Source organism: Hyaena hyaena, unplaced genomic scaffold (genome assembly GCF_003009895.1).
Source record: "Hyaena hyaena isolate Hyena2069 unplaced genomic scaffold, ASM300989v1 scaffold_193, whole genome shotgun sequence".
In the NCBI taxonomy this organism is placed as follows: domain Eukaryota; kingdom Metazoa; phylum Chordata; class Mammalia; order Carnivora; family Hyaenidae; genus Hyaena; species Hyaena hyaena.
In genome coordinates, this window is record NW_024080823.1 from 2,357,424 (window position 1) to 2,373,334 (window position 15,911).

At 45.1% G+C, this 15,911-nt stretch overlaps 1 protein-coding gene across 1 annotated transcript in view; it reads left to right on the plus strand.

Annotated features, from left to right (window-relative positions):
* DISC1 (DISC1 scaffold protein) overlaps nt 1–15,911 on the plus strand; it is a 315,034-nt gene that overhangs the window by 52,542 nt on the left and 246,581 nt on the right. The window contains 1 exon segment of the mRNA XM_039241275.1: nt 13,510–13,639. Within this exon segment, the coding sequence (XP_039097206.1) occupies nt 13,510–13,639 (130 nt within the window).

Sequence of the window (15,911 nt, forward strand, 5' to 3'; positions counted from 1 at the left end):
ACATTGCAGTATCATTTCCCCTCCCTTTCTCGCTCATACGGGGTCTTTCCCAACTTGACTTTCTACTGAATTCTTGCTTTCTTTTCTCCTTTGGGGTTATTTCCTGTCTTCACTTCTGTCTTGGGTCATGTAGCATCTGCCAATGTATTGTGTTTCTGTGTATTTAACAACGTTTGCAGAACGGTGACTAAGTGCTTTAGGAATTAACTACTGTTTTCCATGTTTATTGCAATAAAGCATAGGTGACATGAAATTTACCATTTCAGTGTACAGTTCAGAAATGTAAAGTTCATCCATATTGTTGCATTACCATCACCGCCATCCATCTTTAGAATTCTTTCCATCTTCCTAAACTGAGACTCTGTCCTTATTAAACACGGACTCCCCACTCCCCGTTCTGCCCCCAGCTTCCGGCTCTGAATTTGACTCCTCTCGGAACCTCGTTGCACTCAGCATAATGTCCCCAGGGTTCATCCATGTTGCGTCCTGTATCAGAATTTCCTTCCTCTGTAAGGCTGAACAGCATTTCGTGGTGCAGCTGTACCACGTTTTGCTTGTCTAGTCTTCCTTCATTGGACGGGAGGTAATTCCTATTGAATCCTCAAGATAATTCTAGGAGGTAGAGCTATTTTATTATCTGTATCTCTATGGAGATCGACATCATTATCATCTGTATTTATATTTATTTGTACAAGGCCCAGGAGAGGTGAAGGGGCTTGTGCAGACCCCCCAGCAGGTGGGTGCTGAGCCTGGGCCACAGAGCTGGCCGCCTAGTGTGAGTCTTGGCTTGGAATGAGCTTGCTGAGCTGGCAGAGGCTTGTCTGTTATTGTCTTTTTAGCCTACATGTGATTTGAATGGAGAGCGATGCGCCGATCTTGGCTGAGTTTCTCACAGAACGCGAGGACTAAAATACAGTCAGGATCACCCATCCTCACTCTCTTGGGTTACATCTGACATTCCTTACATCTGACTGTTTGTGACTTATAAATATGAAAAAATAGTTTCATAGGCTTTGACTTAATATTCTCCCCATAGAAGTGGAGGCCTTTATTAACCCTTTATTGAGCCAATATAAACCATGGGCTTGCCTTGCTGATATCTTCTGTCCATTTCCCCCAGGGGTTACCTGCATGCTATGCTCTTAGTTCACGTTCACTTTCGGAGTGAATGGGACCTGACCTCCACGGTCTGATATCTGACCTGATGCTTATCTGTGATCTGATTTCTATCTCTATCACTGCTGCCATCAGCAATGATTTCTCGTTAAATTTAAAAGGCATTTTCCATTCTTATTGTGCTCTGTATCACGGTGTGGTCTGGAACATTGGGTCGATCAAATTCATCCTGAAAACTCTCCTCTAGGCTGTCACGATTCACCCTTTTCCTGGTTCTCTGGCTACACAGCTGGCCATTCTCCTCGGCCTTTTGACAACTCTAGTCTCTCCCTGTTTTCTTAATATCTATGCTTCTCTGTCTTCTTTTCTAGCCTATCCTGTCTTCTCACTTTATATGTTCTCCTTCTGGGTGACCTCAGATATCCCTGGGCTTCAGGTGCCATTAACATACTGACTTTCCTCTAGTTTATATTCTTAGCCCTGATCCCTCTCCAGAGTTGCACCCTACCATTCAGCCTTTTGAACATCTCACTGACCTTTACTAAGTTTGCTGTCTCTTTATCTTTATTTTATCCTAAAATGTTTAGGATCTTTTTATCCTTGCCATTAGTAAATTCATCTTAAAGCTGTCTATTTATGAGATTCACTCTCCTTCTCCCCCAGTCAGCTCCTTCTCCCACATCCACACTCTCAGTGACTTACGTCATCTACCCAGTTACCCAAGTAAGAACTCTGAAATGTACTTGGCGCCTCCTTTTCCCTCACTTCCAATTTCATGGTTGACTCTACGGTCTAGCCTTAGCTCATTCCCAACCACTTTGCCGACTCATGTCACTGCCTTGGTTCTGCTCTAGAGTTTCTAGTCTGGATTGTTGCAATGGTTTCCTTGCTGGTGTTTCCGATTCCAATATTCTTCCCTCTCAGTCATCCTCTGCAGTGCCACAGCTGGGCATATCAGGTCATGCCCAGTGGCCTTCACTGTTTTCAGGATAAAATCTGTGCTGTTTACTTACCATGGCATTCAGTGCCATTCCAATCTAGCTCATCGCCATCAGGAGCCCAGAATATAACTAACCATCACTGACACCTACAAGCTACACGTACTGAAGGAGTAGAAGTTACCTAAATGCTGAGAATGTCTGTGAATTCTATGATCTTGCACGTGTCCCACTGTTTTCACCTCTTGCTCATTGTTCGAGACTCAGCTCAGTTACCATCCTTGTGAGGCCTTGTCCAGAAATCACACGGTGCTCCCCTTGAATTACCTTGAGTTGCCTCACTCCTGTCTTGGGTCTTGAGTCAATAAATCTGTTTCCTTGAGTATCTGTCGACTCTTCTGGCTGTGAGTCCTTGAGGACAAGACTGTGTTGTATTTATGTTTCTATTCCTGGAGGCTAGAACAGTGGCTGACCCCAAACGGGTATTCCATAAATGTTCATTGAATGAATGAATGTGATCATACATTCATTGTATGCTCCTTCAGCCTCTCTTCGGACACCTCCAGCCAAAAGAGCTGTGATAGTATCTTAAGAGAACATTGGATTTCAGGTCAGGAAACCCAAGTGCTGGTCCCATGTCTTCTACTAACCAGCCCTATATGACCTGACATAGTTTCCTAACTTCTTCACCCTTCACTCCCCTCATCAGAAAACGAGAGGGTTGAATTAGATCACTGTTTTCCAAACTTCACTATGTATGTATCATTGGGGTTTTTCTTTTGCCAAATCCACCTGTCTTATTATTAACACAATTAGAACATCATGACACAAAATCAACTTCTTAAATTTTCCTAATGCATATTAACAGAATTACATAGTTATTAATAATTTTTAGAAAATTGTCTTTCAGTGTACCGGCTGCCCATCTAGCCCTGTGACATGTGTCATCCACCCACACTCCTATGTGTCATCCAGGGCTACCTGGACTCCCCAGTTTCCCCTACCAGGGACTGTGGCTGCAGTTCTCAGGGTGGCCACCAGGGGGCTGCAGTGCAGGACTGGCTCTCACGCAGCCTTGGAGTAAGATGGAGCCTGGACAGAAATGTGTCTTACAGGCCAGGGGCTCTCTCTGAGTCAAGAAGGACATAGAATGCTTTCTGATGAGCTGTACTTTTCCTGTAGAAATGAAATCGTTGCACTGACATGGGAAATTTTCGGTACTAATGAATAGCACTTGTAAGTGCTGCCTAACCTTTTGGGGATCAAGTGTGTCCTTGAGAATCTGATGAAGGCTAGAGGCTCCTTCCATCATCACCAAATCACATATGTACAGCCGCACAAACGATGGATCGCATGCAGCCTCCACAGGCTCACAGATTGGCAGCTTCGCCATGCTCTCTGCTGGGGAGGGGTCTTTGCGTCACCAGTTAAGAAATTTGGTTTAGAATAAGATTTAAGGAAATGTAAACACCCAAGTACAGTCAGGTAGTATATTTCATTTTTAATTTTTACTGTCACTTTGTCATTACTAATCTGGTCCATTCAACCTAAAAAATTTTTTTTAGTGTTTATTTTTGAGAGAGAAAGAGAGGGAGAGAAGGAGACACAGTATCTGAAGCAGGCTCCAGGTTCTGAGCTGTCAGCACAGAGCCCGATATGGGACTCCAACCCACGAACCGTGAGATCATGACTTGAAGTGGGACGCTTAACCGACTGAGCCAACCAGGCGCCCTTGGTCCATTCAGCTTTTTGAAAACCACTGTTTAATGCTCTGCATCTTACGTAGAATACACTCCAAATGACACTCCCATCTGTCGGGTTCCTTCTGCGGCCCAGACAGCTTCACTGCTCCCTTCAATGGATTAACCCGGCTCGGCCAGTGTCAGGTCCTGGCGCTCCCTGGTGGGGTGCCTGCCCTGGTTTTCGGTCCCACTTTGCTCAGTAAGATAACTGGTTCACTGTGGTGTGGTACCACAGGTGTCTGGCTCATTTTCAGTTACTGACATTCAGCCCACCTGGTCCAGTTTGCAACTTCAGTCCCATATCCATTTCAAATCTCTCCCTGTCCATTGTCTGTAACCCGATCCTTGTTGGTCATTGCCGCCTCCCTGGCTACCGGGCTGGGACACCCCATGTATAAGGCATTGGCACACTCACTGTCTGCTGGCACCCACATGAGGGTTCTCCAGGACACCACAGGCCCTTCTCCATCCCTAGACCCTGAGGTGAGCACAACCTCTCCCACCCCACTTGGGCAGCTGCCCCTTTTCACATATCACTCGGACTCTTTCTCTGGGTCCCCTTGCCCAATGGGCACACTTTCGGGGAGGATAATGTTTGCAACATCTCCTTGATTCGTGGGAAGTTCACATATCTTTGCCACACTGAGCGGTGGGGATGCAGGCTGCCCCGTTACAGACCTCTCTGCCTTGCCATGGCTCTCCAATTTCTTCTTCTTTTTGAAGGCTATTTATTTTGAGTGAGTGGGGGAGGGGCAGAGAGAGGGAGAGAGAGAATCCTAAGCAGGCTCTGCACTCTCAGCACAGAGCCCAGTGCGGGGCTCAAACTCACGAACCGTGAGATCATGAACTGAGTCAAAACCAAGAATCAGATGCTTAACTGACTGAGCCACGCAGGTGCCCCCTCTTTATTCCAGCTCAAGGAGGTAGTGATACATCAGAAAGTCAATTGTGTGTGCACACGCTGCTGCAGACACTTGATGTCCTGTATCTCGATCTCTTGGCCTTCCTCTGATTTCCGTTCCAGCTGCGGACAGTTCTGTCCACCTTAGGCTCCCAACAGGTTTATGTGCCACAGGGCTTGCTCTGGAGCTTGTGAGGACGGGGAGTGGGTAATGAATGCCCCCGAGGGCAGCTGTCAAGCGCTGGGGTGGGAGTTGGTGGGTAGATGAGCCAGCCTTGCCAGTCTTTTGGGGGACAGTTCTGAGGCACCTTCCGTATGTTTTCCCAGGCAGTTCCTGGTAGGATTGAGCCCCAAGTTGCCCCTGTGGTGATCAGCTCAATAACATACCACTGGTTGACTTTTCATGCTTCCCCCTCACTCTGAGTTTCTTGGGAATCACTTCTCCGGAACATAGCCCAAACTCAGATCCTCGTCTCAGACTTTCCATTAAGAGAACTCCAACTTAGATGTCCATGTTGGAGAATCAGATGTTCCTGCTTACAGGGCACCCCCAGTGTTTATGAGTGGGTCTCCTGGGTGTTCTTGTTTTTGTTTGGATTGAGTGGGAGTGTTTACCCTCTCCTCACCCCCCTATGGGGCCATGGAAAGGGGAAGGAGAAGCATCTCTTGTGAAAGCTCCGTTTCCTGCATGGCCAGTGGGTGTGTGCATTGAGTGGTGATTGCCTGTGGTGGCATTGCTTGTGCAGTGCCTGGAGTGGGGCACCATACCCCATTGTCAGAGCAGTTTATAATGCAGAGCGTTTGGGCCTGTGTCTCAGCTTTAGCTTCTGATTCTGGAGCAATTGGAAAATTATATTTCAATAGCCTGCAACAGCAATGATCAGAAAGGAACAGAGGCACGCCTATTCCTGCTGTATCTTTCCTCTAGTCAAGAGTTATTTTTTTACTTTCTCTTAAGAGAGGGCTTTGGTTGACTATCACCCACATGACTGATAATTTTCTCATTAATATCTTTGACTATATACATCGTATGTCTTTTCCCCTTGGACTTTTGGCAATATGTACTTTGAAATTGGTCATATACTTACAACCTAAATTGTGTGTGGGGTGTGTGTGTGTGCAAAATGTCCTTTATCCAAGTGTGTTTCCCAACAGATAACTTAAAACACAAGTGGACAAAATACAAGCACGTTTGAAAACAGAGACATACAAGTGTTTTCCAGTGGGGCTTATCAAGGCAGAGCTCCGGTTAGCCTGTCCAAATATTTCCTGCTCACATACTTCCTTTCAGGTGGGGAACAGGAGAGATAAATATCGTGTGGTCCGTGATGCTTCTGGGTTGAGTCATTTGTCCTCTGCCCAGTGCTTCCTTTAGTCTCTCTGAAACATGGGATTCTTTATTTTCATTTAATTTTCATTCCATCCCACTGTGGAAATGCATGACAGTGGGCTCTAAGTTCCCAGACTGGAAGGAAGGTGCCCTAGATAAGATGAGAAAATAGCTGTTATAGACACATTTTACCAGAGGGGTAAAATGGGATGGCTACGTTCTGGTACTACGTAACAATGGCCATCATGACCCAGACCCACCAGGATATGTTTCTGAAGCCTGAATCGGGGCTCAAGGTGAGAAGCCAGACTGGCATTAGCATGGCACGTGTGCCATTCCCAGGAGACCCACCGCCGACCCCTCATCATCGCCTTGAGATGGGAGGGAAGGGAAAGAGAAGAGTAAGTGGGGTGTGCCGCAGAGGACCCCCTCAGAGTTTGTTTTCGAATTAGTGGGTTATAAATAAAATCTTCCGTATAAAGGTCTCCTGTGCCATCCTCTTTGCTCACATTCCTGAAGCCATTTGTATCAGGCAAAGCTATTATAAACCCACGTAAATATTCATGTGTCCCCCTTGTAGTGCAGTCTTTTCTCTGGGTGGAATAAGACTATAGAAAGCAGTGATGTTTCGTTTCCTATTCTACTTACTCTTTATTTATTTAAAAATTTAAGAAAATATTTATGTATTTTTGAGAGAGAGAGAGAGCACAAACAGAAGTGGGTGAGGGCCAGAGAGAGAGAGGGAGACACGGAATCAGAAGCAGGCTTCAGGCTCCGTGCTGTCAGCACAGAGTCTGATGCAGGGTTCGAACTCACCGACCGTGAGATGATGACCTGAGCTAAAGTCAGAGGCTTAACTGACTGAGCCACCCAGGTGCCCCTATTCGTTTTACTCTTTAGATACATTTCAGTTTCATATCTATATCTATCTATCTATCTATCTATCTATCTATCTATCTATCTAAAGGCAGAACTGTAAAGTTATCTGTATTGTGCCTGGCATTTTTATGGTATTTGTGCTATCACAGTGGCCTTGATAATTTATGATACTGCGTTGCAGGAGGAAGCAATTTCTAGATTTAAACCACACTTCAGTGATTATATGACTGGCCCAAACCACTTCTTTCTCACCATCTTCCCAAAGAGGGAGGGATGGAAACATGGAAGTCACAGGACATGAATTTGTTAGAATGGCCATCCGTGGGGGGAAGCAGCGAGCAAAGGTATTCAGAGGGGCTGTACTTGGCTCCTGTTGCCAGAAATACTCATCTGATCTGAGGTTGTCCCAACTGTAATAATGAGAGCATTGGCCTGATAAATGTTGGTTTTTCCTTGACTCAGATTCTTGGATTCCGGAAGTGGCACAAAACAGCAATATTTTTGGCACCACAAAGTCGCGTTCATGTCTGGGAAAGGGACCATATGTGTGATACGCACAACTGTGTAAACCATAGCTGTTGCCATGAGCCATTCTGGCATGGAGTGTCCAGGCAGGTGCCTCGTCTGGCCTCACTCCTGCCTTGTAACAATCTTACTCTGTGCTTCTGAAGGCAACCATCAGAGCAAAAGGAGGGTGCAGGAGAGCTCTGGGGCCCAGGTGCTGGCTAGGGTGGAGGTAGTCATGTGGGTTCGCCTCAGGCACATTCCAGAAGCATCAGCCCCCAGAGGGTTTATTCTTTCCTCAATATTGTTGAACGATGTGCTCACAAAAGCCACACGGCGCATGGGGTCACTGGGATGAGAAATGTTCGCACTGCCGTCAGTGGCTTAAGACCTTATTTTACAAATGGGGTTTATCCTTCTTTAAATGGCTGGTGGAAAAGACCCAAGAAGAAAGACCCGGATCTTTCCAGCACTGGGCAGCCCCAGATGGGGGCTTGTCTGCAACCCGGCAGCGGAGGGTATGGTCTTAGAGACTTCGAGTCCCCCGTGGCACCCAGAGCTCCTCTAACATTCCAACCCTTGTGTTTTTAATTCTTGCCCCGGAGGGACTTGCTCATTTTACATACTGATTAGTTTATAGCAGCAATGCTAATTTGCACTGACATCGGGGATTACACATTGAGAATTATTAAATATAAAGGGAACAACGTGGTAGAAGGAAGAGGGAGCCTGGCTCAGAGGACTGAACATCTGAACGACGGAAACCTGTCTCCTGCTTCATTACTGAGCCACAGCGTGTCATGGGGCCACCGCGCAGCCATCTGTGGATGGCTTTCTATACTCAGAGTCAAAGTGTGCGAGACAGAGAGATGAGTTTTGGTTAATCACAGGGGCTTTTCTTATGGCTTTAGTAATGAATGTGATTAACAATAATATGGAGAATTCCCAGTTACCCACCTGTAGCTCCTCTGTAGCTAATTTTTAATTCTATGTTGATTTCCTTCAATAACTCCCAGCCCTACCCAGATGGTATCTATTTAGGAAATTCAGGAAACTCTTAATATTTGCATAAGCAGAGCAAATTGGGAAATAAATTAGTGTAAAGAAAGGATCCAATGCACTAGAAAGCTGAATATAAACGACTTCTGGATTTCCTCTGCCACGGACTCATGGAATCATTGAACAAATATTTGCTAAACCCCTACTTGGTGCAGAGCACAAGATGAGGCAGGCTCAGTCTCTCCCTTCCCGAGGCTCTCAGTCTGGAGCAGGTGGCCTCATGAAAGGCCAAGACTCTGGAGCCCAGAGCGGGAAGCACATCCCATTCCCACGGATGTCAGTAGTTGATGATGGTTTTGTTCCAGACACTTCCTCTTCTGAGATGTGTAAAGATCCTTGGGGGCATTTCATCTGTAATCTTCACTCTACAGGACGGTGTGCCCACTGGATATGCATCCAGAGGTCATTTTCCTGCTGCAAACATGAGATGCAAGGACAGCAAACAGCAAGTTCCCTGAGGTCAGAGGGGCTCTGCCTCCTTTTTCATACCTAGCAGGAGGGTGGGGCCTGCACACAGTAGGTGCACACATTCATTTGTTGAATAAACGGATTAGAATCCCGATAATCAGCCATATAGGGAAGGCATCATCGTCCTCACTGCCATCCTCATTTTAAACACAAGGAAGGTAATGGGGTGCCTGGGTGGCTCAGTCGGTTAAGCATCCAACTTTGGCTCAGGTCATGATCTCCCGTCTTGTGGATTTGAGCCCCGCATCGGGCTCTGTACTGACAGCTCAGAGCCTGGAGCCTGCTTCGGATTCTGTCTTCCTCTCTGCCCCTCCCCTACTTGCTCTCTGTCTCTGTCTCTCTCTCAAAAAAAAGAAAAAAATTAAACACGAGGAAGGTAAGGTTCAGCGAGCTTTAATAAATCCAAGGACTCACAGCTAGCAAAAGGCAGAACTGGGGCTCCAAACTCACTCCCCTCCCCATGCCGAGCCCTCCCTTTCATTCTCAGCTGGCCCTGCTGAGGGGACCTATTCCGTGGGTGTGGGTGGCATGTGACTGGAAGCCAGGAGGAAAGAGAAGTTCACAATCTTGCTGAGAGCCTACATGGCATCAGGTTGTCCGGGGAAGGACTGGGATGTGGGAATCAGCTGGTCGCATCCCTGGACTCTGCTGTTGGTTCTTTGTGCCCAAGAGCAAGTCACCGAATTTTCCTGACACCTGCTTCCTCAGCGGCAAAACTCTAATAATAATATCTTCCTCGTAGGTCTGTAATGAGGCATGAGTGTGATAAAAATGATAGTGTCTGGGGCGCAGAAAATTCTCAGTTCAGACTAGTTTGTTTCATTATGATCAGTTTAAGCATTTGTATTACAATGACTGCTGTAATTTGCCTCCAAGCACATGAACCAGAGAGTAACGGGTCTGAAAATAAATTTCCAAATTGCATGGTCTGTTACAATAAGTAAGTGGTTTTCGAGATTATTCGGAGAATGTGAATCTGTGTCATGCCCAGGAATACAAGCGGGGTTTCCTTTTCTGTAGCTGCTGTTTTGCAACTTAGAAAAGCTGAGGTGACATATTTTCTACCATTGTTTCTAAAAATATCAGGGCTGCAGTGCTTGGTCGGTTCCCTCATCTGTAAATGCCACGTTAAGATTTAGGAAGTGGGAGACTCACTTCCACCTTTCACCTCCTAGAGTAATTGGCTTGAGCCCTGGGTTGAGCACGTGTCCACTACCTTGTGTTTTCCAGTCAGTGTGTTTGTCTCGCCTGCTCTGTGCGGGAACCACGTCATCTTTACTGCTGGGTCCCTAGTGCCAAGCACAATCCATGGCGCCTAGTAGGTGGCCTTAATGGTGTTTGCTTTATCTGAATGTTTGAATGAAACGGGGTAAGAGTGAAAGGAGATGGACAAAGAACAAACACATGTTGGCATCAGTTACTCATTTTCCCTTCTTCTCTTCTTCCCTCCCTCCCTTCCTTCTTTCCTTTCCTCTTTCCTTCCTTTTGAATACAGTTGACACACACTGTTACATTAGTTTCACATGTACAACTTAGTGGTTTATATACCTTATGCTGTGGTCACTGCATGTGTAGCTACCGTGTATCTTGTTCCATGGCTATTACAATATCATTGACTCTATTCCTTATGCTGTGCCTTTTATTCTAGTGACCTACTCATTCCGTAACTGGAAGCCTGTATCTCCTTCTCCCCCTCACCCATTTTACCCAACACCGTGCTCCCTCCTCTCAGGCAACCATCAGTTTGTTCTCTGTATTTATAAGTCTTATTCTGGTTTTTGTTTATGCATTGGATATTTACTCAGAGAAAATGAAAACACTAATTTAAAAAGATACATGCATCTCTGTGTTTATTGCAGCATTATTTACAATGGCTAAGACCTGGAAGCAACCTAAAAGCCTATCAGTAGACAAATGGATAAGGAAAACATGGCACATCTGCATGTGCATATACATGGTGGAATACTATACAGCCATATAAAAGAGTGACGTTGTGCCATTTGGGACAATGGGTGGACCTAGAAGATGTTATGCTAAGCGAAATGAATTAGACTAAGAAAGACAAATACCATATAATTCCACTAATAACTGGAATCTAAAAAAATGATTTCTGAGACACAGGGAGGGACTGAGACCCAGTGTGCATGCACAAGGAAGCACACGCAGCTTCATGCTCCTCCTTGCTGAACCCTGAAGTCAGTACGCCTGTGGCAGCCAAGGTACAGCTATCTGGAAGGGATCCCGAGGGAGGGGACGGGTGTACCTTATGCCTCCGACTGTCTGAAGATATCGATACCTGCTTTCCTGCAGGGGAAGACACATTTGATCATGAATGTATGAAATGTGATTTATTTCAAACCTAGACAAGTCTGTTTTGTCCAAGGGCTACAACCAACAGTTTGGCTCTGTTAAAATACCTAAGTAAATAGTGTAGCTACTTAGTGTATGTGGTAGAAACCATTTCCATTATAGTGTTAAATATAACAGACACTTAAATGGGTGAGGGGCATTAAGGAATCTACTCTTGAAATCGTTGTTGCCCTATACGCTAACTAACTTGGATGTAAATTTTTAAAAAATTAATAAACAAATTAGAAATCAAAGGAAAAGGAAAAAAATAACATATGCTTACTAGAGAAAACTTAGAAAATCAAAGATTGGCCAAAAGAAGTAATTCCACCACCCAGAGGTAAAAGCTGATAACATTTTGGTGGATATTTTCCTTATCTTTTATATACGTGCTTTTTTCCCCCCCGTATAGTGGTTGTTTCCTATTATACATATTACCTTAACAGCTGCTTTGAAAAAAGTGATCATTTTCCATGGGGTTACATCTTCTTTGGTGACCTAATTTTAGTGGCTGCATAAAGTGACTGCCATGGTTGACTGCTCTGGTCCTCATTTGTGGTACAATTGTGTGCTTTCAGTTTTGAGCTATTAAAATTGTATTTTTGCAGTTAATATTTGTGCACATCTGTGATCATTTACATATAATGAATTCTTAGGAGTGGGAATATAGGATCCAAAGTTTTATTCTATTTATGCTCAATTCTCATTCCCTTCTCTCACCAAACAATCACGGTTCCTGAAAACCTTTGCCAGTTAGGTGAAAATGATATTTTGTATTGTTTGAATTTGCATTGGAAAGTATTTTTGATGGGAGACATTTCCCTTAACTCTGCAATTCCTTTGTTTGAATTTCTGATAGATGTGTTCATCTTTGTTCTTCTTGGTTTGATAGAACTCTTGAAATTCGCAATATTTTTCCCTTTTCTAATTCGTGGGTGGCAATATTTCCCCCAGCTAGTCGTTTGCCTTTTAACTGTAGTTGATGGTGTTTTCCTAGACAAAGCTTCCTTGAATGGTTGACATAGGTTTTCACTTAGGGTATATATATTTTTTCTGTCCAACTGCATTGAGTCAGAAATCGAATACTTTAAGGATGAACTTGTCATCCTTTAAGGGCAAATGCCTCCAAGACCCTTACAAGGCAACTCACCAGCATAAGTCTTGAGCCTGTGCTGCATTTTCCCCAGCACGGCTTTGACCAAATGTATCAACTCCTGCAAGAAAAAGACACAGAGCCAGGTTTTAAGTGGGTTCTGACCATCTTTTAGCAAAACATTTCTGAGAAACTCTGACCCAAGCATCTGCAAATCAGTCAGACCTCTTCTTCATCTCCACGGCCAAGATCAGCCCTTGGAATCTGGCTCTGGATGATCAAGCCAGTGCTGTCCAATTATACATAATGTAAACCACAGACACAATGTCAAATTATCCAGTAGCCACACTAAATGGAAGAGAAACAGGTGAAAATGATTTTACAAAATATTTAATGCAACCCAAAGTTGAAAATATTATCATTCCAACCTGTAACAAACATAAAAAATACTGAGATATTTTGCACTCTTTAAATCTTTAAAATCTGGCATGGGGTGCCTGTCTGGCTCAGTCCGTAGAGCATGCAACTCTTGATCTCAAGGTCGTGAGTTCAAGCCCCATGTTGGCCATGGAGCCTACTTAAAAAACAAAAAAATCTGGTATGTATTTTACACTTTCAGCACATAGCACATGTGGCTCGGGGCCATGGTACTGGACAATGCAGGTCTAAAATAGCAGTCTGGCTGTGTGTAAAAAAGCAAAAGCCCCAACAAATAGTAATTAAAACAAACTTACATTAGGGACCTCATCCCTATGACCTGCCTAAGAGTGAGAACAGCTGGTGGCCACTTTGTGAAATCTCTCTCTCAATCTCTCTCTCTTTATTTTAGAGCAAAAGAAAGAGAGAGCATGAGCAGGGGAGAGGGGCAAAGAGAGAGGGGGGGGTGGAGAGAGAGAGAGAGAGAGAGAGAGAGAGAGAATCTTAAGCAGGCTCCTCTCTGAGCATGGAGCCCAAGGTAGGTTCAATCCCATGACCCTGGGATCATGACCTGAGCCGAAATTAAGAGTCGGATGCTCAGCTGACTAAGCCACTCAGGTGCCCCTGAAATTTCTTTTCTCTTAACACTCTTGTAGATCTGAGGATTTCAGCGTCTCACATCTGTACCAATATGCATGTTTTACTTTATTAAGGGCCAACAGTGACGATGCCCAAATCCTGCTCAGAATGGAGCCAAAGCGGTTCGAATCCACTGCCCAGGACACTCTGCGTGTGTCCATCACCAGACGAGACTGGCTTCTTCAAGAAAAGCAGCAGTTGCAGGTAAGCAGGTGAAGAAGAATCTTCAGGAAATAGGCCAGCATTTTCCTTACCCATTTCAGCCACACGGGGCAGGGCAGATCTTTGCTTTGCTTGAATGTAGCAGTCAGAGCTTTGGCCGTCCACCCGTGAAGTACAAAAGGGAGAGATGGGTGGAGATGGCTGGAGGGCTTGTAGGAATCTCATTACCTACTAGGAGCTGAAAGCTCAGTGGTGTTTGTGCTTGTTTTCTGTATTTCTCATTACCTTCTGAATATGCTTTCCTTGTCTGCCAGGCCAATTTGTCACCTCTTATCATTTTGACCTTTACGAGGTGCTTTTGAAAGGCGGGAAAAAAATCTGTGTTATGAAAATCCTTTATGGCAAATTGTATCCAGTGGCACTGCAAGGAGCAGCTGTTAGGGGGCAGAGTCGCAAGTACGGGCTGGGCAAGGCTGGCATGTCTGCAAAAAGCTGGTGGGCATTGTACAGAAGCTCCAGGTTGGCCCAGAGCAGTGGGGGAGAGTTGGGGGGGCGGCAGTGGGGGAAAGTTGGGGGTGCAGCCAGAAGTCTCGGAGCAGCACTGAGCTTCAGGCCAGAGACAATCAGGAAGTTGAACTCACACCCCCACCTTAAAGCCAGGTCCACACCAGCTGGAGCCTGGAGGCTTCGAGGTAGGGTGGGGAACAAAAAGGAAGCATCCGTTGAAGGCATCTGGACTTCCAGAAAGAGCATGGGTCTTTAATACCGAGAGTTAATCTTGGTTTAGGCTCTAAATAACAGAATGAATTTAGATCAGTTTATGGGGCTTGGATAAGTTACTGGACTGCCCCCTTCCCCATCCCTACACCCTCATGTAGGGCATTCTTGTTATCTGAGTTTGCCCACCCAGGTCCCCATAATGGCAAAGTGCCAAAGGGAAGCAAAAGTCATCACAATTTGAAAATATTCTCCAATAAACCAAATGTTTATATATTCAACGAGCATTATCATAAAAGTTTGGATGAAAAGGTGAAATCTCATTTTTGGTCTTCAACAGTATGTATCAGTTGTATCAGTTAAAGGTCTGCAAAATTCCTGATGGCGTCAAAGTGTTCAGAAGATAATGTTAGCCCGGGATGCTTAGTGTTTGAAGGGAATGTTCTTGGCAGAACTCTGGGGGAAGGTAGATATTCATTCAGCTGGTATTTGCATGCCTCCTCTGTGCCAGATGCTGTTTGAAATGCTGAGGATTTCGTGGGGTTGATATTCTAGTAGGGGTGGGTGTGGGGAGATAGATGAATGGCAAGCATAATACATACATAAATTATCTACTTACCCTGTTGTAGGACAGTGAGAGCTGTCGTGCATAGGCTAAGGTCAACTCATTGAGCAGTGAACTTGGAGCTGAGGGAACAGCCATGTGAAGTCTGCAGTGTGGATGTGCCTCCCATATGCAGAGGGCAGCCAGGAGGCCAGGCTACGGGAGGGTGGTGGAGAAGAAGGTCAGGGAGCAAAGGGATCTTGGAGGAATCTTGCGCACCTTTGTAAGAACTCCAAGCTTCTCTCCGACAGGAATGTGGAGTCTTTGGAGGGTTCTAAGCAGCGAAGTGACATAATCTGATCACATTTTATTTATTTATTAAAAAAATTTTAATAGGTCATTTATTTTTGAGACAGAGAGAGACAGAGGATGAGTGGGGGAGGGCCAGAGAGAGAGGGAGACACAGAATCTGAAGCAGGCTCCAGCCTCTGAGTGGTCAGCACAGAGCCCGATGTGGGGCTCAAACCCACGAACTGCGAGATCATGATCTGAGCTGAAGTCGGACACTTAACCGATTGAGCCACCCAGGCGCCCCATTCTGATCACATTTTAAAGAATCATTTTGATTTCTGTGTGAAGAATAAGGTGTGGGCCTTTTGCACTGCTGGTGGGAATGTAAACTGGTGCAGCCACTCCGGAAAACAGTATGGAGGTTTCTCAAACAATTAAAAATAGAACTACCCTACGACCCAGTAATTGCACTACTAGGTATTTATCCAAGGGATACAGGTATGCTGTTTCTAAGGGGCACAGGCACCCCAATGTTTAGGGCAGCGCTATCAACAATAGCCAAAGTATGGAAAGAGCCTAGATGTCCATCGACTGATGAATGGATAAAGAAGATGTGGTATATATGTAGTGTGTGTACACACACACACACACACACACACACACACACACGATGGAATATTCCTCAGCAATCAAAAAGAATGAAATCTTGCCATTTTCAACAACATGGATGGAACTAGAGTATATTATGCTAAGTGAAATTAG